We start from the raw sequence: 27,208 nt of genomic DNA on the forward strand, positions 1-27,208 counted from the left end.
CACACGCAACACACAAACACAAGCCAAGACACAGACACACGCAACACACAAACACAAGCAAGACACAGACACACGCAACACACAAACACAAGCAACACACAGACACAGACACAAACAACACACAGACACAATCAAGACACAGACACGAGAGGGTGCCATCAGCACGAGTCTTATAAAAAGCCTTCCACTGTATATTAATATTTTATTTAAATGTGAGGAAAATCTGGCTGAGGGCCGCTTCACAATTCTCTTTGATCAGCTCAGTCAGAGTAAAAAAAATTAACATATTTCATTTGAATAATAATTTCCGCCGTGCAAAAAGGAAAAGTTAGTATTTTCAAAGTATTTATTGTATGTAACTTTTTTTTCCGAGAGGCTGACAAGAATGACAGCTAATGGACAGGTAATATTGAACTGTTTGACCTTCACTATTTTCCATCTTGTTTTTATCTTATTTGATTTTTTTATTTATATATTTTATATTTTATTTTATTATTGTTATTTATTAATTTATTGGTCAATTTTGTCTTTGTTGATTAGCAGTGGAAGTTTTTCTTGTTACTTCTAAGAGATGAGGTGATCATTTTAATACCCCCACCCCCCCCCGTAAGTGCAAGTTTTTGTGTATTTATTCCATGACCGTGTATGTGTATGCACTGTGCGTGTACGTATTTCTCTCAATATTTGAAGCTTCCGTGTGTGCTTCCCGGCATAATTTTCCTCCAAGAATCTTTTTGAATTTTCCTTGCCCACATGGGAAAAAAATTATTTTCCCTCCAATACCAGTAAGTTATCTCCCGGCAGACAATATGGAGGACGTTTACGACCCGCCACCGTCGGGGCGAGCGGCCGGTTTGAGACGTTCACCGCGCGACACCCCAACTACACCCCGGCGCCTGCGTCACCCCAGCTGCCTCACGCACGATACACCCTGGAAAAACAGCTACATGAACCCCCATCACCTGAATCAACCGATCGCCATTTATCAGTGAAACATTTGTGATTATAAGTATAAAATTATGGGAGTGGTATTTTGGCTAGCCGATGGATGTATGGGGTTTAAAATATTAAATCAATATGAGAGATTTGATGGGGAAACCGAACAGGTCCCCTCATCGTACGACATGTTTTCCCACCACGTGCTGGCTGAGGGGACTGTGGTCGGACTGGAAGCAGCTGGGCTTCAGTGTGCATATTGACAACACAGTGCGGGGAGGGAGTGTTTGTGGGACCAGTTTGAGCCTCTATAGGCCCATGGGTATTTATCTTAATCGCAAGTGAGTGAAGTTCCGTGTGAAAAGTTCCTATTTTTTTCTCCAGACTACGTCCATGAAGTACTTAGATAACATAGACCCATTTGATAGGCCTGGAGTTAACAACCACTAGTTTTATATTTTAAAAAAGTGTCGTGCTGTGATAGGATGTGTTTAAAAAAAAACCCGCCACCATAGAAAAGGAATATGTTTTTTGTGTTATTTTTTATAGTGAGCAGAAATAAGACTGGCGAGAAGCAACGCCAACACAACACTCCTGACACAACCTTCTGCAGTGTGACTTCAAGACTCATAACTGCCTCTGTCAATGACCGGCGCCCAACACCTCTCGGGAGAGTTGTAAAACAGACATCATCATTTACTTGCACGTGTAAAAAATGATGCGTTTATTGAACATTTGCAGACATTGTTGCCGCCTGTCATTAATAGTTTTTGGAGGGGACAGCTGAGAGATAAATATTGTTTTTTTGATGAGACATTTACATTAATTTACATTTATAGTAAACAAGTGTACGCCACAGCCAGGCCATCAAACAACGCCTTTGTAGTTGGTGGGTACAGTACAAAGTGCCCATTGTACACAACTGTACTACGTGATCACAACACAACACACAAATCACCAGAGGAATATGTTCATTAAACTCAAGGTTATGTCATGTTACCCAAACTTGTTCAGTACTTGTATCACACCTTACAGTTAGATCTTGTCCTAGTCATTACATCAATTACAGAAGTACATACAATATCCTGCCTAAGCTATTATTGTACTAGAACACAACACCCAACTTGTGTTTGTATATGACATCAGGTAAATTACATAACACCAGCAAACACACATTACATGACGTTACACCGACGGCACCACTCAAGTTACCAGATTGTTGGGGTACAGACCAATACTGTACTCACTTATGTAATTTAACCATCAGTTGGGTAAATTAACATCACCATGACTTTATTATACCAGTTGAAAGTAATTAATCAAAATATCATACGGGATTAGATAAATTATCACATACGTGTTTTGTGTTAGACTGATTAGATTATGTAAGTATAGGGATTAATTAATGGCATTATACTGTAGGAGTGTAGTACAGAGCCTGGCGATGACTGAGCGCTTTCTGTAATGGCTTCACCTCCTGTCATTAGTGTTCATCATAAATTAATGTTTAAGTCGTGAATAACTAACTACATACAATGATTAGGAATGACTAGTTCTAACTGCTTAATGAAGAACAATACGTTGCTCAAAACAGTTCAATAGAAGGTAAATTTAGACTTAAAAAGTGTTCAGTATAAAGCAATGAACATGACGCTTTGTGTTCATTGTTCTTCATAGAATTCTTTACGAGATCACGATGCCAACTGAAACAATAGTCAAGGTGTTTTATGTTTTAATTAACTCAATATAGCACCTTTAGATATGCAGGTATACTGTTTAAATCATTACTGACGAGGTTCAGAACCGGTTGAACAAGGCGCTCTGTAATTTATGGATGTTCAAAATCAGTGTGAATAGGATTTAACCATGAAACATTAAGGTGTTTTTGTTCTGCTGAGGTCACTGGCCCCCCCAACACCCTCACAAAGGCTAGTAGGGCTGTAGGCCTCACTACCAAGGGGTGTAGGTCCACGTTCTCAAAAATCCTTTATGTTAATTTTCTTCCTCAAACACATTAAGTTACGGTAGAGTCTCGGTGTATTTTCCGTGTCATTTTGAATGTTATTTTAGTGTTGTAGCTAAATTGGTTTAGATAGACTAGTACATCCTGGTGAAGTATTAGTGTAAGAAGGTGGTATTTTAGACATTCCTTTCGTCTTGTGGGTGAAGGAGAATCAGATGGATGAGTTATACATCCATTAAAGTGGGGGGGAGAGGGGGTGGTGTTAACGTACGAACCTTCGAGAATCCATCTTAGTGTCGTAGCTTAAAGCACAACAACGCATTCCCAGTTCAAGGAAAATTTAACGCGACACCTATGAGATAATCCATCTTTGTATCGTTGGTTAGGTGAGGCAGTTGGATAGGTTGCCATATGACGAATTACTGGGTGAATAAATACGTATGAACTTTTAATAACCCGGTTCTTGAAGCTGCGGGAGGGGGGACACGTCATGTTTAGGTTGCCATCAGGTGAAGCAGGGGGTGTACGTTCTATGAGGTCTCTCTCTCTCTCTCTCTCATTTTGGTACCTTCTCTCGCTGTCACTCGGTAGTTATTCGTGTCGAGACAGTTACTGAGCATAGACACTGCGCATAAGTTACTTCATCGAGCAGGTAGAAGCTCTCCTCATGGAGAGAGAGGTAGTCTCCCTCACATTAATCTCCCCACAGAGTAGCTCACCTCCACAGGTCACATTCACAAGCAGGTAGAGTCCCTCACACCCTCACAGGTAGAGTCTCCCTCACAGGTAGTCTCCCACAGGTAGTACAGGCAGAGCCCCCTCACAGGCAGTCTCCCTCTTAGGTCTCCAGAGTCTCCCACAGGTAGAGTCACTCACAGGTAGAGTATCCCCTCACAGGTAGTCTCTCCCCTCACATTAATCTCCCCCCACAGGTAGAGTCACCCTCACAAATAGAGTCTCCCCTCACAGGTAGAGTCTCCCCCTCACAGGTAGAGTCTCCCCCTCACAGGTAGAGTCTCCCCCTCATAGGTAGAGTGTATAGGAACCACATGATCTCGCCACAGCTGGATGTGTTTGTAAACAAGATACTTATCTGACACGCCTTTTAAAAACGTTCAGTAATGCATGTTTATTTTTTCCTCAAATGTGTTTATACCACCCACACACATACATACATACATACATACATACATACATACATTACCTACCATAAAATAACAACGACCATTAGAGAACACATAAAAAGCTTGTGTCTCCCTCCTAAAGCCGAGTTCCTTACCTCTATATAACGGAGATCCCTGCCCCTATATAACGGAGATCCCTGCCCCTATATAACGGAGATCCCTGCCCCTATATAACGGAGATCCCTGCCCCTATATAACGGAGATCCCTGCCCCGATATAACGGAGATCCCTGCCCCTATATAACGGAGATCCCTGCCCCTATATAACGGAGATCCCTGCCCCTATATAACGGAGATCCCTGCCCCTATATAACGGAGATCCCTGCCCTATATAACGGAGATCCCTGCCCCTATATAACGGAGATCCCTGCCCCTATATAACGGAGATCCTTGCCCCTATATAACGGAAGTCCCTGCCCCTATATAACGGAGATCCCTGCCCCGATATAACGGAGATCCCTGCCCCTATATACCGGCAATGTGAAAACACTGGCCTTAAAAGTTACTCTATGTTTTCCTTCACGCTTCCGGTAGACTTGAGTGAAAGGGAGGATGGGTGAATGGAGAGGGACGGGCGGAGTGGGTGAAGGGAGAGTGAGGTGAGACGGAATGAGTGGAAGAGTGTGTAAAGAGAATGAGTGAGCAGAATGAGAGAAGGGAGAGTGAAATGAGAGAGAGAGGAAAATGAGAGTGATAGGAGTAAGAGTGGCAGGAGGAAAGAGAGAGGGAGGTGGGGGGGAGAGTAAGGTGAGGGGCGGAGAGAAGGGAAGGAAATTTTATAGCTGCCGACGAGAGGGCAGGAGTAATATAGGAATCCATCTCCCTAATGCAGGAGAAGAGAGAGAGAGGGAAATAGAGAGAAATAGAGAGAGAGAGAGAGCGGGAGGGAGGGAGGAAGATAGAGTGAAAGAGAGAGAGATGCTGATTCACTACTCGCGCATTCGTGTGTACATTGCACGAATAAGTACACACGATAAAAGTTCGCGTTCGTGTCCTTACAGTATCTGAAGTGTATGTCTGGGAAGAGTACTTGTTGATGTAAGTATTTATATGTGGAGACAAAATAGACTGTACATAAGTGTTACTTTATTCGTAAAAAAAAAACTAACAAATAATTTTTCTCGTAAGAATATTCTGTGTTTTCGTGTCACTTGGTGTAAAAAGGCAGACATAAATGCTTTTTATGTATGTAAACAAAATAACTGCGAGTACGTGCTCCCATTTGTGTACAAGCAAACAAGTTTATGTGTTTATGTGAACACAAAAACATACTAAAGTAAGTAAACAAACAAACGTGTCCGTGTTAGCTCTGTGTTGAATGATGTGTCATGAGAGAGAGAGAGAGAGAGAGAGAGAGAGAGAGAGAGAGAGAGTCTTCCTTTTAACACATATAAAATATCTGCGTCCCTGGCATAAATACAGTTTATTTTGTGGTTTAATCAATGGGGTTAATAGAAAAATCCCTAATGTCAATAGGAGTGCATGAGTCAGGGTTCATTTTTGTCCAATTCTATGATTTTTATTTTCCCGAAAAACACATTGACATAGAATTCCGATTGACTGTGAAATATAGGGGACACGCTAATGGATTTTTTAAATGAATGCCAAAGCTTCCATATATATATATATATATATATATATATATATATATATATATATATATATATATATATATATATATATATATATATATATATATATATATATATATATATATATATATATATATATATATATATATATATATATATATATATATATATTCGCACACAAACAGACGAGAACCACACACAAACACACACACACACACACGCTACATTATCAAAGTTGATGAAGGTGTGGCAGGGGAATGTATGGCGTCGTAAGTCGTGCTGCCTCGCCTCTCAGCTCCTGAGGGAGGAGGGAGACTGGGGGAAGGTATGTAGGAGGAGGAGACTAAGGGGACATATGTGTGAGGGGAATGAATTAGAGGTAGTATGAGGGGATACATGTATAAAGCGAATGAGGAGAGGCCACTGTCTTGGGAATTAAGGAAGACATTTATGAGGGGAACAAGTTTGAGGAGAGATTAGTAGAAGGAAAAATAAATATCAGGGAAAATAGATATTATAGGATGCAAGTATGAGGGGGTATGAGGTGGGTATATGTACGTGGATGTAAGTATGAGGAGACAAGAGGGGAAAAGTAGAGAGTGAACAGTGAGGGGGAATGGTAAATGACTGGAAATAAACATGTCATAAGAATAATCTCCGAAATTATCTTTTTATTTATATCTCTTAATTTATTTTCCTCCCCACCCCCCCTTTCCTTCATTCTCTTTACTTCTTTATCTTACCCGCCCTTCCTCCCACCCCTTCATCCACCTTTCCACCCTCACCCACACACCCATCACCTCCCCCACTCTCACCCACACACCCATCACTCCCACCCTCACCCACACACCCATCTCACCCACACCCATCACCCCAACCCCATCCATACCCTCCCACTCACCCACACACCCATCACTCCTACCCTCACCCACACACCCACCACTCCCACCCTCACCCACACACCCATCACCCCCCAACCCTCACCCACACACCCATCACCTCCCCATAACTAAAACATCACCCCATTACACGCCTTGAAAATACCTATTAAAATCTTCAGCAGCTTAATACACCATCCCATGCCTTATCCTTTACTATATTAAGACCGCAATAATGTCTCATGCTCGGTATGCCCGCAGCATTTTGCATGTCCAGGAGAGTCTCGCTAATTTCTGGCATGAATTTAGTGGTAGTGGTTTAGTGAGGGGGGGAGGGGGGTAATAGTGATGGTGGTGGTAGTGGGGGCAGGTTATTAGGTAATTCTATGCAAATAGTCATTATGTGAAAATATGCATGGTAATTTTTTTTTTCTACGGGGTGTGTGTGTGTGTGTGTGTGTGTGTGTGTGTGTGTGTGTGTGTGTGTGTGTGTGTGTGTGTGTGTGTGTGTGTGTCCAAAACATTACTTGCGTTACAAAGAGAATACAAAACGACACTCTAGATTTTCACATATGTATTACACAGGAGACCAGACCACAAAATTCTCTCTCTCAACTATTCATTCTAATCTCCCCTTCTCGTTCGTTTTACTGAGAGAGAGAGAGAGAGAGAGAGAGAGAGAGGAGAGAGAGGAGAGAGAGAGAGAGAGAGAGAGAGAGAGAGAGAGAGAGAGAGAGAGAGAGTTCCAAGAATACACCAACCTCAGTGTAACCTGCATTAGTTTTATCATTGTTGCTATTGTTGGTTACACTATCACTGGATCTCCTTGGAAGGCGAATGAGATGTTTGAGTATCATCTACATAAGAGTGACGGTGAGGCTGAAAGATTGTGAAGCAGTGTTGAGAGTGTATGAGTATAAGCACCCATTAAGTGATTGTGTAAGTGTAATATGATCCATTATAAAAGGAACAACACGATGGCATTAAGAAACATACAACTGACTGAGGAGACAGAGAGATTATGAGAAAAGTGACAGAAGAAATGGTTGACGTAAATGAAGATGATTGAACATTTTAGAGAGGTGATAATTAGCGAAAATTTTAGAGAACATATCAAAAGATTCTGATAAAAAGATACAACGAATAAAGAAATAAGGTGTTTTGAGGATTATAACTGTTATATTACTCACTAATGGTAAAATGTTATCGATAAATCATAAAACTCTGACTATTGGCCCATAGGAGGATATGCTATGAGTCTTAATTTATATTTCTCAAGCTGATATTATGCTGAACGTTTGATAGAAAAATCCGAAGCTTCGCGGCTCACGACAAGTTTAAAGCTTGATAATTGTCTACACCAATGGAGACGCGAGGTTCTTTGAAGCTTCGAGGTCTCGTTCTAGGGATTCAAACCCAAGGGTACAGAAGAAAGCCAAAACGACGAGTTAACTGATACAGGCGGTAGTTTACTCAAGATTCGAAGCCTACTCTCAGGGATTCGAAGTCCAAATAATCCAGGAAAGCCGGAACGACCAAATAACTAGTTCAGGAAGTTGGGTCAAACCTTCAGTGGTAGAAACGGAGCTTCGAATTCCTGTCGACCCTTATCAAGTCAATGATGCTGAAGGGAGGGTTTCCAGCCAGGGAGAAAAGTGCTGACAGCTGAGGATATGGTGGCGGAGGGAGGGATGTGGTGGAGAGGAGAGAAGGTATGGTTGACGGAAGAATGGTTAATAGTAGATGAATGGTTGACAGGGAAGATATGGTCGACAGAAGTGATTGGAATAGGAAATGGCTAATGGAGGAGAAATTGTTAATGGAAAAGGAATGATTGGCAGTGAAAGTATGGTGATAGAGGAAAGGGATATGGCAGAGTTTAGGAACTATGGTTGACAAAGGAGATATGGAAAGGAAAAAGGCTGATGGAAATGGAAGAGGAATAGAGAGATAGTAGAGAAAAAATACACATATGGTAGAAAATAAAGTTAATGAATAGTAGGCTTAAGGTAGAATGATAGAAAGTATGGCGACGAGATAAATAATGTGAGGAGAAGAAAAATAATGATCTTAAAGTAAGACGTTACAAAATATTAAAGACGAAATGACAAATACTAGAAAAACGTAAGTAAAATAAAGTCAAGACAAAAAGTAAATAAATAGGGAGAGGAGTTCCAGGAATAAAGTAAGGGGGTCGGAGATCACACAAGAATATTAATGAAAAGAAGAAATTGCAAGGAACAGCAAGAGAATCCTGGGACTAAACTTCCAGAGAACAATATATTTTTAAAGACTGGTAAAAGGAATGGAGATGATGATAGCGTGTTTGAAGGAGAGAAAGAGAAGATAATATTTGATTTTTTTGTAGTTGTGAAATCTAGAATAATTATGGTGCAGCTCTATTATTATTATTATTATCATCATCATTATTATTAAAATGTAAGGACAAAACCCAAAAGGTAGAGTATTAACCAAATATATATATATTCGAAGCTTTAATAAAAAATAATATAATTCTCCTATTTTCCATCCAATATAAAAATACGAAATGGAAGACTAAATTGAACTTTAAAAAAAAAATCCTTCTTTCTTACCAGGTATTAAAAGGAACCTGCCTCCTCCTCTTTACATAGCCCCCCAAGTCTCAGAAACCCCTTTGCTGCCACCAATACTATTAACCTTCTGATGTGCCATTGATCCCCTTAAAAGCAAAAGAGAAGAGAGAGAAAGAGAGAGATTCAAAGAGAAAGATTCAGAGAGGAAGAGAGAGAGAAAGAGTGAGAGATAAAAACTTGGTCGTAACGGGAGTCACTAGATCGTCTGAAGGAGGCTTTTAATGAGTTCAAAGTTAGTCTGAACCCTTTTGCTTGAGGTCTGATCCTCTCTCGAAATTTTAATGATATTCTTGACTCTATCTACGATCGACGTAGGAGGTAGGATTGGAAAGCCCTTCTGGAAAGACCAAGAGTCAGTGTGTGTGTGTGTGAGAGAGAGAGCATATCATCGAAATAAAATAGAGACAGAGGGCGAATCATAATATAACCTATCTAAATGAAAAAAAAATAGAGAGAGAGAGAGAGAAAATAGAGGATAGAAGGGAGAAAAACTACATAACTCATCCAAATAAAAGAGAGTGTGATAGTTTTACGAGCTGAGGGAATTGTCTCACAAAGCACCATAAAAACTGAGGCTAAATCCATCGTGGCCAAATCTGACAGGGAGTCATGTATCTGAAGTCAAATGAGAGTTTTTCGAGAATGAAATGTCGTCAAATGAATGTCCAACACGGTGCAGGGAGCGAGAATGGGGTTTTGGGAATGTCTAATCTCCAAAAGGATTCTATATTCGTAGTAATTAATTGGTTTGATATTGCAACATTCAATTGGTTTAAGATTTGCAATACTGAGCTTGTTTAACATTTGCAGTATCAAACTAGTTTCACAATTTTGACGGGAAATTGGTTTATAATTGGTTTAAGAACTACAATGGTAAAAAAGATTAAGAATTACGGTATAAAATATATTAAAAATTGTGCAGTTAAACTCAATCGACTTTTGGATATTATCAGTGCCTCAATTCCTATATTTTATTAGATTAGTTATATAACACACTAAAATTACTATCTTATATAACATCAAACTGGTTTTACATACAGAAGTTTAATTTGCATTTTACTTATATAATATCAAAATAGTTATACCTTCATAACATCAAACTAGTTTTACGTACACAACATCAAGCTAATTTTACGTACACAACATCAAGCTAGTTTTACGTACACAACATCAAACTAATTTTACGTACACAACATCAAGCTAATTTTACGTACACAACATCAATCTAGTTTTATCTCGCTTTATCCAATTAATATTAAATTCATCATAACTACACAATACCCACGGTAATTCTCCAGAGCAATGCAGTATAGTCAAATGAGAATCTTACGCGTCTTAAATATGGCTTCTGATAGCTTCCTTGATGCATAAGGTCTTTTCAAATGTCCTTACTCAGCAATTTATATTCTAATGGGAGCATTTTTGACGCACGACTCTCGTTAAATAAGATCCTGTTTGCGTGCGACTGACTCCAATAGGGTTTTTTGTCGTAAATATGCAAGGATGAGAGAAATTTTTAACGTATAGCGAAAGTTAACTGAAAGTGAAAGTTAACGAAAAAACTTAGAGAAATTGGTTAAGTTAAATAATATACTAAAGATAATTTAACAGACTTATACGAGAATTTATGTAGTCAAATGAGTAAATTTCAAATGACGTAATCAAAAGAGGTACTTAACCTGTATAGTCATATGAGAGCTTTAAATAATCCGATTGAGTCAAATGAGAAACTTGATATGATTAGATGGGGTCAAATAAGGAATTAAAATGATCGGATACAGTCAAATGAAGAACTTGAAATAGATGTAAAGATAAATTAATGCTAACAATAGTAAAATTAGTCAAAGGAGAGGTTAAACAAAATGGACAACCTATAATCCACCAGTTCGAGTCAAATGAGAATCTGAAAGTTGAAAATAAAACGAAATCAAAATACATATTAATAATGAATAAAGACAGTGACATAGATAGATAGAGAGAGAGAGAGAGAAAGAGAGAGACACTTATTGAGAAGTAGAAGTGTGTAATAGTAATTAAGATACAGGTGAGGGAAGAGGAGATGGTGAGATTGGCAGGTAAAGCCTCTTGAACAAGCAGCAATGCGAATGTAAGATGGAGGGAAGAAATGAGGGGGAGAATAAAGGAAAGATGGAAGAACGAGGGAGAGGAGGGGCCGTGTCAAAGAGGGTAATGGGAGACGAGAGAGTGAGAGAGAGAAAAAGAAAGACAAACAGACACACAGACAGATGAACAGAGAGAGACAAAAAGAGAGAGAGAGAGAGAAAGAGACAGACAGAAAACAGAGACAGACAAAAGGGGAGAGAGAGAGACAGGCAGAGTAAGATAAAACGTCATAAGAGTAATAGGAGACGAAGGGTTGTAAGGAGAGGAGAAGAGAGAGAGAGTGGTGGTTATAATAAAAGTGGGGTTTGAGTGAGAGTGAAGCCCAATGCGAACTAGAGAGTAAGAGTGTGACTAGTGAACGGAGAAAGAGAGAGAGGGATGGGGGGAAAGAGAAGGGCAGGAGAGAGATAGATGGGGAGAGGGGAGGGAACGGGGAAGGATAGATCACCTTGTAAAGAATGGTTGAGAGACGGCCAGGGTTCACGTCAGCACGGGGCCACGAATATAAAGTTCACTGACCATAGCCAGGTGGAGGGGGGGAGGTGGGGGGGGGTTGTGGGTGGGAGGGGGGGGAAGTTGTGGGTGTGTGGGGTTAGGGAGGAGGAGGAGGGGGATACTGGGATGGAAATATGGGACGGTGGATGTGGATAAAATGTTAGAGGAGGAGGATAGTAGATATGGATAGTGGGGATGGGTAGAGGGTCAGAGAGGGGGAAGGATAGTAGGATAGAGTTGGATGGTGATAGAGAAGGATAGTGGTGTGGATTAGTGGGGAATGTACAGGTGGATAATGAACTAGAGAGAGCGGGTAGTAGCAGTCCAAGGTGAAAGAGAAAGGGAAGTAATTAGGATGGTTTAAGGTATAGGAAGAAGGAATAGTGAGGGTGGATAGTTGAGGGGAAGATGGTGGATAGAGAGAGAGAGAGAGAGAGAGAGAGAGAGAGAGATTCGGATAAAAACCGGAAGAGCGAGATTTCAAGAAGAAAACTTACGACTACTGGTGCCGCTCCGTTAAGATTCGGCGACGTTCGTTATAAGAGTATATTTGGTTACGGATTCTGGGGGTGATTCTGACTGGATTTGGTCCGATTCTTCTCCCCGTGTGGTGACTTAAATATAGTATCAACAATTACTGCTAACAATAATACTACCACTACTACTAATAATAATAATAACTCATAAAATAATAATAATAACAACTAATAAACTAATAATAAGGAAATCCACAAACTTGCTTAAAATTAATAGACCCTGAGCTCTATGCAGACAGTGTTAAGCCACTTTGTGTGTACGGCAGAATTAGTTTACAAGTGAAGTGGTTTTAGGAAGTCTGAAGGCTGTGTTTATGTTAATGATGTAGGGGTGTCTGGAGTGGGTTGTGTTAGAGAGAGAGAGAGAGAGAGAGAGAGAGAGAGAGAGAGAGAGAGAGATAAAAAGATGGGTATGCAGATAGAGAGAGTGAGAGAAAGACGGAAAAGAATGGGAGAGAGAGAGAGACATACAGCTAGACAAACAGACAGACATGAAAGAAACAGAGAGGGGAAAAAGAAAGATAAAAAAGAGACAAACAGTACGAAAGACAGACAGAAAGGAAGGGAGAGGAGTAAACAATGGTAAAAAGAGACAGACAGACAGCTAGACAGACAGACATAAAAAGAGAGAGAGAGGGAAAAGAAAGGAAAAGAGAGAAAATAAGAGAGCGGGACAATAAAGCTGGGAGACTTACGGCCAGGGTGTAAGCCCAGGGAGGCACTGAATCCACCTCACGAAGTAGATCTAAACCAACTCACGTAATAAAAATGTGTGAGGTATGAGCAGCGTCTGGTAGCAAGAGCCAGCAGAGAGCAGAGTAACCCAGCAGAGGTCAGCAGCAGAGAGTAAAGGAGCTCAACAGATGCGAGTTGCAGAAAGCAGATGAGCCCAGCAGAGACCAATAGCAGGACAGAAGAGCCCAGCAGAAGCCCAGCAGAATAGACCAAATAATCCAAGCAGAGGCTAATAATAGAAAAGAGGAACCCAGCAGAGGCCAGCAGCAGAGCAGACAATGCAAAGAGCAGAGCAACCCCGCAGCAGAGACCAATAGAGAAAAGATCAGAGAGAATCAATCGAAAAGCAGCAGTGAGCAGAGAGAAGAGTGAATGTGAATTAGCAGAGGGCAGCAGTGGAGAGCATTTGGAAACAACAAAGGAAAACAATATTACCAGTTCCTCGTGTTGCCCAGGTGCTGCTCTGGGCTCCGTGGGTTTATTTCTGACTGGTAAACCTGATTTAAAAACTAAGATGATTTTTTTCTTCTGATTTTGAAGATCCCAACAACTTTATTTCCTATTTTCCCTTAATCTGATAAAATCGGATTCAAATAAACAGGAAAATGTTCAGTAAAGTTTAATATAACCTGTACTGTTCGAATTATGGTTTATAGATATACTGGAAACTTCAAACACCTGGTTCATAAAGAGAAAAAAATAATCTTTAGGTGCAGAAGTCAGTATTTCCCAATTGTGTAACAGGATGATCTGGTAACAATGAATCAGCATCAAGAGGCCTGGTAGTAAAGGACATGCAGTTGACAGTAAACACATTCCCTAGACTAAAACGTGGGACCCAGAACTAAGTAACCCGTAATTGGTAGTAGATGGGTCCCAATGCTAAGAAGCTTCATTATTAAGAAACTTAATCATTAACATTGAGGAATAGTCGTAATGGGTCCTAACCTAACCTAACCATATCATAAGGATTGAATTTAAGACTGATAAACCTCATTCGTATATCAATATTTCAGTGAAAGTGTGACTATTAGGAGTGAAGCTTGACTTATGTAAAACCGTGTAGTCAAGAAGATGGGTTTTCTTTTTGACGCTACCAAACTGCAATGGTGAACTGAGGACACACCATACTCATCTGGGAAATGTTCACTGGTGTGTTTGTATTTACTCCATTACCTGATGGGATGGGATGGGATGGATGTTGGTAATTGAGGACTTCTTGTAAAAACTGTGGCACAGTTCTCGGGTATTTTTACTATTTGTGTTTAAAGAGAGAGAGATTCAGCGTAAAAGAACAAAAGGGAGTGAGAAATATATGCGAGCAGTAAACTGGCATGCAATGTATCATAGTTTATGGATGTACAATCTAAAAGTCGCCTCACTTCCTGCATGCACGAACAGTTTGGTCGCCAGCCAGTATAACACACAGAGCCACCACAACCACAACGTTTCCAAAGTGTTTCGTCTCTTTTGGGTCTACATAATTTGTTCGAATATACATCCCTATACACACACACACACACACACACACACACACACACACACACACACACACACACACACACAATAATAATAATAAAAGCAGAGGGTCTTCACCAACAACATAAGACGCAGAACATATTCCTCAAACACGGTAGAGATACACTAGAACACATTCTCTTTATGAGGTAAACGGTGAACCTTACAGGGTGTACCCAACTGTCTACAGAAAAAAAACAAAAACAATACCGTGCCTGGTGCTTACAGTAAGAACTTTTTAATTCAACAGGTGAACATGTTGTTAAACCTTGGCGTGTCATGAACGAGACAATGAAGGTACAAGCCTTGCAGTGGTGGTGGTAGTGGTGGAGACGGACCTTAGCATGGGTGTCCTCGTGCGCGTCCCAACACAGAAGACTGCCAAATTCAAGAACGCTGTGAGGCTAAAAAACTCAATCTGTATTCGGACTGAGCACACTAAAGGGGTCCTTACCTTTTCCCCGGCGTCGTTCGAACCACTATCCGAGGCTCCGACTCGTGATTCGAATCTTCTACCTCACCGTGCAAATGGTTCTCCAGGCAGAAAAACAATCTGCAGCGTCGAGGTTCCGCCAGTTCAGAAGACAATAATAAAAATCGCCGTCTTGTCTTCGGCCCAGGAGACCTTTTACCTCCAGACCAGAGAAAAAAATAATCCCAAAGTTCTCGGAGACGAAAAAACAAATTCGCCAACACGTTTTTCTCAGCAACCTAAACAGGCCATAAACTCGACAGCCTTTCCCAGGACACAGCTACATACGGTTTCCGGTTCTTCAGGACCTGAAAGACTTTCGAGAGTAAGTCCGGAAATCAATTCATTGGCTCTCCGGACACCTCGTGATAAAGAGGGAACTACTTCTTCAGTTTCTCGAACAACGCGTATTACAAAAAACTGTTCCTCCTCTCATCCACGAACTGCTGATACTGTTGAAATCAATTCTTTACTTCCACCGAGAACATCATCTTATTTTATCAAAAATAACCAAAATTCGGTTTCGCTAAGGACGTCAAATACTGCGAAAATCAATTCTTCAACTCTCCAAAGGATTCCCGATCCTACTGTTGCCAGATCCTCGACACTCCTCCAAAGGACTCCAGCAAGAGATTCTCAGATTCTCCAAGGGATTCCCGATCCTGTTGCTGGCAATACCTCGACTCTCCTCTCAAGGACCCCAGCTCCCCAGGACACTCATGCGGCCTGCCAGGTGATGGGGCCCTCAAGAGCTCGGTGGAGCCCCCAGAAACGTGGCCCCGTCAGGTCTCCCCGGCTGCGTCTGGTGCTGGTGGTCCTCCTCCTCGCCGCCTGCAAAGTGGAAGGTAAGTGGAGCGGAAGATCCCAACCTGCCGAGATGTCTTGTGGGTTTTTCTTTTCTATGTCTATATTTATACAGACATTTTCTTCTCTTTCTTCCCCTCTATCTTTCTCTTACAAACGCATTGGCATTTTACTTCTTCCTACATTGAACAGTTCTCGCTCTCCCTCTCTTTCTCTCCCTTGGGCAAATCTTTTACAAACTTAGTGCGTTTTCTCGCTCTTCTACTCTTTTATTGTTCTTGTCTTTCTCTCCAAATTTTCTAGTTATCTTTCTCTCTCTCTCCCTTCCAAATGTATTTTATAGTTCTCGCTCTCTTTTCTGTTAATTATATATCAGTTGCTTCATTTCTCTCTCTCTTTCTCTATGTTACTTCTCTCTCTCTCTTTCTCTCTCTCCCTCGAGCCATCTCTTTTTTCGAGTGCCCTCACAGCCGGATGTTGTTACAGCAAACACAGCTGGCCAAAAAATCTGGGTTTTTCACATTTTTTCCCCAGCAGGATTTATGCTCAATAGAGATCTATTCTGGATTTATACAACATGACAAAAGCTTCATTTAATGATTTTTATGTTATTTTGGGACAGGAAATTCTGCTCTCTCTTTTTTCATTTATCTGTCGTGTTTTTTTTTATTCTAGTCTTGTGTGTTCATTATTATGTATGGTCTTTTATCCATGAGTTTTGTACAAGAGGAAGGCCATTTCAAGTGATATTATACGATTTCTAGTGGGATACTGATCTATTTTATCTCTCTCTCTCCTTCTTTCTTTCTTTCTCTTTTTTGTTACTTTTATTTGTCCGTTTAAAGATACTCTCTCTCTCTCTCTCTTATTCATTCAACACTGACATACTCTCTCCTTGTTACATTGGTTTTATTTCTCTTTCCTCTCTCTTTCAGTCACTTTTTCCTTTTTCTCCTATACTTCGTCTCTTCCATTTACTTTATTTTTTACTCTCCCATCCCTTCATTGTTGTTTACCCTCTCTCTCCTTTCTTTCCTCCCCCTCTCTTCCCTTCCCCACCTCCACCCTCCACACCCTCACATTCACCCCACTCCCACCCCACCTCCCCCCTCCCACCCTCCCCCCCCTCCCACCCCCTCCACCCCCACTCAAACCCCCTCCACCCCATTCACACACTCCCACATCAAACATGGAATCCTCTCCTTAAAAAATACTGAAAGACGACAGCTGTTGATGGTACGATAGGAACCTTCGTATAGACATAATTTTTACACTACATGTTAATTAAGGTTTAGTAAAGGAAAGAGAGACTGTGTGTGTGTGTGTGTGTGTGTGTGTGTGTGTGTGTGTGTGTGTGTGTGTGTGTGTCGTGTTGTACACTAGATGATGGCGGGAGGCGGCTACCACCACCAAGTCTCGACCCTCTGGTGAATCAATATGTTTTTATCGATCGATGCAATGTGAAGGAGCCGCTGATGAGTGTGTTTGAGGTGTAACTGGGGTGTGTGAGGTGTAGCTGGGGTGTGTGAGGTGTAGCCGGGGTGTGTGAGGTGTTGCTAGGGTGTATGAGGTGTGGTTGGGATGTGACATCATGTTGTTATTATCTGGCTGGCTCAGTCCGGCCAGCACATACCCTTTCTGACTGACTGTTGATGAGTTTTTAATTTGTTAATATGACTCATTACGCGGGGTGGCGGACGTAGGAGCCGCCTCACTGCCACACCTACCATCAAGTACTGCTCACTCTTGTACTTCTTTGTTATGATGAAGTAATGGATTGGTGTTGTGAGGATACGAACTCTGTGTGTGTGTGTGTGTGTGTGTACCCCCGCCATCCTGAGTGTGTTTACAACTTTACGTATTCACAAACACTCGGGCTAGTTTTCTCCTCACTGTTTGTATGCATGAGCGTGTGTACCAGCGCATGAACATAAATTTCCCGTGGTCATACATACACTAGACGCGGTCACAGACACAGACACACACACAAACAGTAGGTGTAAGTGAGTGCCACCTTGCCTCCTGTACCCGAAATTTCCCCCAAATAGTGAGAGGAAGTCAGTCAGATACGGAGTCAGCTAACATATTCAACCAGGCCGGGGACCATGTGGCGATAGGAGCGAGTATTGTGTACGGCTTTACGATATTAAATGCGATAACCTATAGAAGACTATCGCAATGGTTCTTTACCTCTTCATATTTCAATAGATAGATAGCTAAACAAACATAAAAATATATGAATGGATAAGGAGATAAATTAACAGGTAAAGATTATAAATGAATACCTAAAGAGACACATAAGTGGATAGCTATTTAGATAAGTGGATAAATAGAACATTTTAGAACACATCAGATGGGGCAAACTTAGATCCCCCAAAACCAGGTGTAAGGATTCCACCTGCTGTGTACGTTTCGACCCTGTCTCATTACCTGTGATATGTGAGAACGTATCCACTGAGCTAGAGTCTTGGTGTAATAGTGATGCCATTTTGGGAATTATTATAATAATGTACCTTAAGTTAGGCAGTTAGGTGCGTTCTTACGAGGAAATTTTACCGTACGACCTTGAGGGAACACGGGAGGTAGGTTACAATTGATGGAGAATGTTCCTACTACATGGTACACGATGGGAGAGGGAGGGTACAGGGAGAGAGGGAGGGTATAGGGAGAGAGGGAGGGTACAGGGAGAGAGGGAGGGTACAGGGAGAGAGGGAGGGTACAGGGAGAGAGGGAGGGTATAGGGAGAGAGGGAGATAGAAGGAGAGGGGGAGATACAGAGAGAGTCAAAGGGACAAAGGGAAAGGAGGGAGAGAGAGGAAGGCACACGGAGAGAGATACAGAGAGAGAGAGAGAGAGAGGGAGTACAGGGAGAGAGGAAGGCAAAGAGAGAGAGGAAGACTAAAGGAGAGAGGGAGATACGGGGAAGGAGTGAGGCACAGGGGGGAGAGGGGGTGCAGGGGGAGAGGGAGGTATGGGTAGAGAGAAAGACTAAAGGAGAGAGAAAGATACGAGGAGAGGAAGACTAGGGGAGAAAAGGAGACAAAGAGAGAGAGAGTGGAATGGAAAATATGCAACAGAATGAGATAAGAAGACATAAATGTAAAAGGAACTTAAGGGATGAGGATGAAGCTGGGGAATAAAGAGAATGAGAGAGGAAACAGTGATGAGAAAGAAGGAAGAAGATAAGGAACAGAAGGGAAGGGAAATGACGTAGCCGGAATGTAGAAGAAATAAGTAGGTGGTGATGAAGGGAGGGAAGATGGAAGAACGTGGAGTTAGAACATGGTAAGAAAGACGTGGGAGGAGAAAGGGAAAGGGGGAGGGTAAGATTGAGGAAGAGGTTAAGACCAGGGAAGAGGGTAAGATTGGATAAGAGGGTGGGAATGGGGAAGAGGGTGGGAATGGGGAAGAAGATGGGTGTTCGTATGACACCATTAAGCTGAAATGACTGTGTGGGAGAGGGTAAAGAAATAAGGGGAGAGATGAGTGAGAGAAGAAGAGAGGAAAAGGAGGAAGAAGAAGAGGAAGAGGGAGGAAGAGGAAGAGAACGTATACCTTAACGTTCCGGGTAGGTACTGTGAGCTGGCTGGATAAAAAATACACACATACAGGGAAAGGCTGAAGGGATTAAAGCATAGTGCGTGTATTGTATGTGTATGTCCGGGTATGTGTAGGTGAGTGTATAGAAGGGAGTATGTATGTATGTGTGTGTGTGTGTGTGTGTGTGTGTGTGTGCTTCTGAATATGTATACCAAGTCATGCATATGCAGTCTACGTAGTGAGCTATGTGTTCATGCTTATGTATTCTCGTCACACACACACACACACACACACACACACACAGTATATGCCTGTGTGACTGTGTGTATGTGTTTACTATCCATCTCTCCGTGTATGTGTACATTTGCATATTCCCCCAGTGCGTTTATGAGGATGTATGTGTAATTGTGTATTCATTTATGTATGTATTTGTGTTTGTATATCGCTGGCGGTCCACACTATCACCCACTATTCTCCCCGGACCTACACCTTCCCTCATTCCCCTCACGTTCGCATGTTTTCCTACGTAACAGCTGTCATAAACATCACTGGGTACACTGGTGTTCCCCGTGTGTGTGTGTGTGTGTGTGTAACATGCACATCCTAACCCGTTATATACGTCTCCTTGTATGTATATAAACAGAGACCCTGTATGTACCGTATGTATGTCAGGACAACAGTCCCACATACACGGAAACACCCATGTACGTCTTTATATGAACAAAACAGTCACACGCACACGGAACTCGGCACGCTCACACCACCATGGAGTTTTAGTACGTGTTAGCCGGTGTTATGTAATCCTATTTCATCTGCCTCGAGCCCTGAGCCAGAAGCCAGTATCCTTCACCAGTGACCAATGTCTCAACCACTCGTACGGTAATTATTTTCCAGTAAGTGACAGACAGGATAATACATACAGTAAGTGCTTGAGGCTTAATGAACTATCGACGCCATATGTACTTCCATTTTTTTCTTTCAAGTAATAAAAAATACCCGGAGTTACTAGTCTTTGAGAATTCTCTGTTTTACTTCTAGAAATATTTCTTCATGAGTTTCCCTCAAATTCCGCGAAAAGACGATTTTTTTTTCAGGTTAAATTTGGTTAAATTTTCAGTATTTAAGATGTTTACATAATCGACTCAAAGGATATTAATATTTACGTGAATTTTTAACACAGTAATAAATATGAAGCTTAATCGGGCCTTAAAAAAAAAAAAAAAAGATCCACAAACATGAAAGAACTACCAAAACAAAAGTAATGTTTCCTGAAATTTTTAACAAAAAATATTCCTATAAAGAAGATGTTAAGATAAACCTAACCACAATACTACAGACCAACACAGGTAAGAAAAAAAACACGAATTAAAGGTAAATTAACAAACAGCTGGACCAGTAAACATGAACAGGTGAATAAATGACCTTTACCAAAATCTGAAACACAACATTTAAACCAACACACGAGGAGATAAACGCTTTCCATAAATGTGTAACAAATTAAGAGTGTTTTAATTACCCATGAGAAAAACTTAACTACTCTACCGGGACTCAATTAGTGTTGCTATTATGTTAAGTCGCAATGTAGAAAAATTATAATTAGGGCCGAGGGTGTGGCAGCAGTTAAAGGTCATTCTAACGTGTTAATGAGTGATACATCTGCAGTAATTAACACCCGTCGGGGGATATACCTGTGGTGGTGGGGCATTGACTCACATGGGCGGGTATGTAGTGTGTCAGTGTGCATGGTAGTCACACACACACACACACACACACACACACACACACACACAAGATACATTTAATATTTCCCCAAACAAAAAGGCAAAAACCAAACCATCACTAAGATCTTTAACAATATATAGGTCATAACAGTACACCTGCATCACAACCAGAGCCTAATAGAGGAAGGTCATAGCCGGAGCTCACTAACTACTCCTATAACATCTGTGTGTTGGTAAAGAAAACATTTTACAGCGTGATATTGAAGATCATAAACCCTGGACAATACCCCGATACAAAACATTAATATAGATACACCTGGATATAGAAAGTCATAACCTCATGTTACCTGTTTCATATACTTCTTGTTGATGTTATTTTCACTACGGTTTTATAAGATATAAAAACTATACTATATGGGGAGTAGACTATTATAGACTATATAGTATAATGAAAGAAATATAATATATACTCTATGCACCTCTCAATATAGTAGGTCATAACGTCAGGTCACTAATTGCTTCCCATTCCCCTTGTGACGTCACACATAACCTCGACTATAAACAAGGGGTGGCGAGGGGTGCCAGCCAGGGTGCAGGGGTCGTAGTGGCACTGTTTACGACCCGACACGACCTCTAACGACCTCAACTACACTCACACCGACGCTTACACCCGTACAACGATTATCCCAGCCCCTGGTGTTGAGAGAGAGAGAGAGAGAGAGAGATAATCCCTCATAAGCAGTACCGATACAGTAGGTACTTCTGCGAGGATATTGACGTCCATACAGGAACAGGCGAGGACAGACGAGGACAAACGAGAAGAGATAAGGACAGAAAAGGACAAAACGTTGACAGAGGAAGAAATAATACACAGACGACAAGGACAGATACATATAGAGGAAAAAAACGAGAAGAAAGAAAAATGAGGACAGAAGAAGACAGAGGAAGACAGAAGTGGACACAGGAGGACAAACAAGGAGACAGAGAAAGACAAGCAGTGACACTCGAGAATGTATGAGGACAAGACAGACATTACTACACCATCATTACCAGCGTGGGTGTGAGGGTAGGTAGTGTAGGGGGGGGCAGCTGTCATTATGCAGGGAGACAGAGAGAGAGATTACTACTGTTGTTACATTCACTCATATTTTGTCCAGTGCCTTATAGATTACTGTATTATCTCTCTCTCTCTCTCTCTCTCTCTCTCTCTCTCTCTCTCTCTCTCATCGACCCCCTCTCACCATCTCACTCGACCAATTTTCATCATGACCTCAATTTTATCTGCTCAATTAAAACACAAATGGCAGCAATAGTTTCCTACCTGTACTGTTACATTCTCCTCTGTACTCCACTCATCCCTTTCTTTCTCTCTTCTATCTCTTCTCCCTTCCTTTCTTCTCTCCCCTTGTATCTATCCATTCCTCTCTTATCTTCTCTCTTTCTCTATCAATTTTTTATTTGTCTTTTTCTCTTCCTTTCCCTTTCCTCTCTCTCTCTCTTCCTATTCCTATTCATTTCTCCTTCATTCTTCCTTCCTTATAACCTCTCTCTCTCTCTCTCTCTCTCTCTCTCTCTCTCTCTCTCTCTCTCTCTCTTTCTCTCTCTCTCTGTCCCTTGTCTTCCCCCAAACTTCCCTTCTTCAGTCCTCCCCTCTCTCTTTTTATCTCCCTCCACTTTCCTCTTCTCTCTCTCACTGATTCCTTCTCTCCATCTCTGTCTCATCTCTCTACCTTATGCACTTCATCCCTTCCCTCCTTCTCCCTTCTCTCTTTTCTCTCTCCCCTCTTCCTTCTTCCAAATGTCATCTCCCTCTTCCCTTTCTCTCCCCTACCTCCTCTCCCTTCTCCCCTCTCTCCCCTCTTCGCCACTTTCCCTCACAAAGCTATGGTGATGAACCACTTCCCCAACTGGAGTTTAGGGCCATCTGTCCCCCCCTGACTGTGAACCTCCTCGTCTCTCTCTCTCTCTCTCTCTCTCTCTCTCTCTCTCTCTCTCTCTCTCTCTCTCTCTCTCTCTCTCTCTCTTCCCTCAACATCCGCTATACACTGTAATACCAATAAAGTCTCTCGAGGTCTAACATAATCAATATATTTACCACCATGAGATTCTGACGGATAAGCCCTCTTACCCCAATACGGCCAATGACTCATCCAACTGCTGTTGTCGTGAGTCCAAATTCATCAAATCTCTTAGGTGAGATTTCCTATTAAACTAGCCATTAAACACACACACACACACACACACACACACACACACACACACACACACACACACACACACACAGCACCTCACCATGGGGACGCCACCACACCTTTAAACCCACCCCTCCTGCCTTCATTATCCCATCATCAACACCCCATCCTCAGCCATATTCCCATTAGCGACCGCACCGCCCCCTACCACCCATCCCACCCATCCAACCTACTCACTCACTACCTCTTCAAATCCCTACCACCACCACGACACCTCCTCCTCCTCCTCCTCCTCTATCTCCATCTTCATCTCCTCCTCCTCCTCCTCCTTATTCGCCATAGCCACCCTTGTACCTGTCACCTAATCTCCAACCACTCCTTATCAATAACCTCACCACCATCAAGACCATCCCACTCCCTACCACCACTTTCAACCTCCGCTCCCACCATCATCAGCACCCACGCACCTCCACCCACAGCATCACCTTCACACCATCCCACATCTCAACACTTCACCCACCAGACCCAAATCACACAAACACCTCGACCTAGTTCAATTCAAACACTTTTTTTTTAATAGCCTGAGTCCCACCATTCAGAACACCTCCACACGACTGTTCCATTCATTATTTTTTTTACTAAATTCATATTTTTGTCGCATACTTTTCTACATTTAAGAGAAGAATTGAATTAAAAAATATATTTTTGTACGTATTTACCCCCCAAAAAGAAAGATTGTGATTACCTTCGTTTTTGTATTTGTTATTGTAAGTCTGAGCAAATCGAAAATCAGTCAGTTTTCTTGCAACAACAAGGAAAGTACATTTAAAACTCAAAACGTTCTCAGAATCACTCTTCCTGGCAACAATCGCCCCACATCTATTACTCACACACAATATTTCCCTCAAACCATCATTATAGACACAAAAACCTTCCTGGCCACAATTCCAAAAGTGAATAATGTCAAAACTACGATTCCAGATACAGGCATTCCTCTAACCACCACTTGAGGACGAAAGTTTCCGCAAAGTGCCATTCCAGACACCTAAAACTCCGATCACCACCATTTCCGGCCTCGAACACCTCCCTAACCAGTATTCCAGACCAAAACATCCTCATAACTACCAATGCTGCCTTGAACGGCCAATAGCCACCATTCCAGCGGCGGTAACACCTGCACTCCCACTTCCAGCCGATATTGTGGGACGCGAAGCACTAGTGAAGATGGATCGCCCATCGGACTGGAACAGAACGTTTCCAGGAGACCTCACATCTCTCTTGCGCAGTGGTGGGCAAACCCCATCAAGCTGCCGACTCGCGGTATTACGATCTCAATTGTCAGTTTGTTTGAGTTTGGACGAATAAAAATCTAAAACAATTGTCATTGGCCAGACTCAAGGGGCAGTTTATTAAACTTCAGATGGCAAAAAAAAAAAATTAATTACTATTTATTTTACTGTAAAAAAAATATACATTTGAGAGTACGCAATTTGGAAAAGTTCGAACGAATGGTCTAAGGCGACATCAATGGCCACTGTATCTCAAGAGTAAACAAACAATGAAAACAAAATACACTTTCTAGTCACAGTCGTTGGGCCACAAGTTTATACGGACAGTGAAAATAATCCCCTCAGTGCCAATCAACGTCATTGGATGGCATAAAAAATTCACATTTGTCCAAGTTTATCCAAATATGAAATCCCTCCCCTACCCCCCTAGCAACCATTGTGTCGCTCGCCGCTGATGAAATATTGCCGGTTAGGCTGAATAAATAGTGCACTAAATTAATGTGTCTCTCTTCCGTCGGAGGGACAACCGCGGACCATCTACTCCCCCTCTCTCATTTTTCTCCTCTTCCTCTCTCCCTTTTCTTTCTTCTCTTCTAACTATCCCTCCTATTTCAACTTCGTCTTTCCTATTCTCTTCCCTTCCTAAACCTGTTACTACTGCTGCTGCTCCTCCTTCTTCTCCCCCGACATCACCTCCACTTCTCGCCTCCCACTCCTCCAACTCTACCCTCCCCTCCCCCACTCCTTTGCTCAACCCACCACCTCCCATTCCTCTTCAGGCCCCGTGGGAAATACCTCTCCTGCACATGTATATTGCTTCCTAAGGCTGTAAAGTTCCAGTCTATCCGAGATATGCATGCATATTGAAGGACTTTTTTGTCGAGCGTTCCATTGAGACCATTCAGAAGGCCCAAATTTTCTTTCCTGATTTCAATCAAGTTGACTGAAGGACTTTCGGGGCATAATCCCGACTTGTGAGAGGGGGAACCTGTATCGGCTGGGGATAGGATGGTGGGAAGGAGGAAGGACGGGGTGGGGGGGGAGGGATCCTACGCCTGGCTGAGCCTCTAAAGCACATTATTTTATCCCTGTTAATGAGGGAAGTTGACTGGGTCGCCTCGTAGACACATCGGTGAGGCGGTTGCGGGTCCGTCACTTAGTTTTTGCTGATTGGAATTTTAATATTCTCTCTCTCTCTCTCTCTCTCTCTCTCTCTCTCTCTCTCTCTCTCTCTCTCTCTCTCTCTCTCTCTCTATCTCTCTCTCTCTATCTCTCTCTCTCTCTATCTCTCTCTCTCTCTCTCTCTCTCTCTCTCTCTCTCTCTCTCTCAAGGGATTCGTGTCGTGTGGATTTATGGATTCATTAAGTTTTGCAATCTCAAGGGTCGTCTTGTTGATGTAGAGTCTGTCGCGGGGTGAGAGAGCTGTCGTCGTCAAGAGTTTATTAAAAGGGAAGGCGACATATCATTTGGGAAGCAATGAGATATCGGTTTATTGACAACAACAGACCGACGTTCTACTGAAAGTGTATTGGTTCCATCAGTATACAATACATAATACAACAGACATTCACATAGTAGCTTTACCCTCTATGTATTCTGAGTATTACCTTGACCCACTGTTTTGACAACGAATTCATACAGACAACTAAAGCTTTTATTCTCAAACATGACTATTATCTTCCTCTATTTTTTTTTATCTTGAGGTGGATAATGCGTCACCCACTTACGCTCACGAGATAAGTAACAATCACATGCTACTTATACTTATAATAGCTCCTTCATTTACTTAAATACCTTATCCGGCTCAAAGAGAGAAGATGTACGTATATTCGTTCGTTAAGTGAAATGCATAACGTAAGCGATAAGTTCGACGTATAATGAATTATTCAGTTAGGTGAAGTAATATGAGAGTGGACAGTTATATTACCAGCACCTAAACCAACCACATCCCCAGTACCTAAACCAACCACATCCCCAGTACCTAAACCAGCCACATCCCCAGGACTTAAACCAGCCATCATATCCCCTCACAGTACCTCACCCACACAGGCCAATGAATATGTGTACGGCGTAACTCAGGTTGGCCACAGCAGCTGGGGAGGTCAACAAAGGTGGAGAGGCACAATGGGTCTTTCAGGTAATCCCCCAGAGATCCAGCTCCTGCGGCCACAACCCAGACGACTTGTGAAAGGTCCCGGAAGCAATAAATGTAACTCTAACCTTCCACCGAACGTCTCTTTCTCCCTCAGTCCATTTCGAGGATTCGGGAAAAAGTATACTGTAAGCTTCTGGTACGTGATCGATTTTGTCTGACTTGAGATGCACTAGAGAGGAATGACATGTGTGAATGATTATCGAGATAAAAGTGAAATTATTGAGGAATTTGGGACATTAGTGACTCGTACAGAAAGAATGTTTTTGTTTTGTTTTTGATATAGGTTGTCTACGGAGAGTAATGTACAGGGTATGTATGTATGTATGTATGTATGTATGTATGTATGTATGTATGTATGTTGATAACTTTGTTTAGGTAGTATGTCTTACTGTACTCCCCGGCCTACCTATATCACCTGAGTATCAATCAAGGAGACGAATCAATGTTTACACCTGGGAC

At 41.9% G+C, this 27,208-nt stretch overlaps 1 protein-coding gene across 1 annotated transcript in view; it reads left to right on the forward strand.

Moving 5' to 3' along the window:
- The first annotated feature begins 1,188 nt into the window (after positions 1 to 1,188).
- LOC121865648 overlaps positions 1,189 to 27,208 on the forward strand; it is a 58,307-nt gene continuing 32,287 nt past the window's right edge. Inside the window, exons 1-2 of the mRNA XM_042365175.1 lie at positions 1,189 to 1,277; positions 14,826 to 15,892. Of these exons, the coding sequence (XP_042221109.1) occupies positions 14,920 to 15,892 (973 nt within the window). The 5' untranslated portion in view covers positions 1,189 to 1,277; positions 14,826 to 14,919. The remainder of the gene's footprint in view (positions 1,278 to 14,825; positions 15,893 to 27,208) is intronic.

This window comes from Homarus americanus, unplaced genomic scaffold (genome assembly GCF_018991925.1).
Source record: "Homarus americanus isolate GMGI-L3 unplaced genomic scaffold, GMGI_Hamer_2.0 scaffold23458, whole genome shotgun sequence".
Lineage (NCBI taxonomy): Eukaryota > Metazoa > Arthropoda > Malacostraca > Decapoda > Nephropidae > Homarus > Homarus americanus.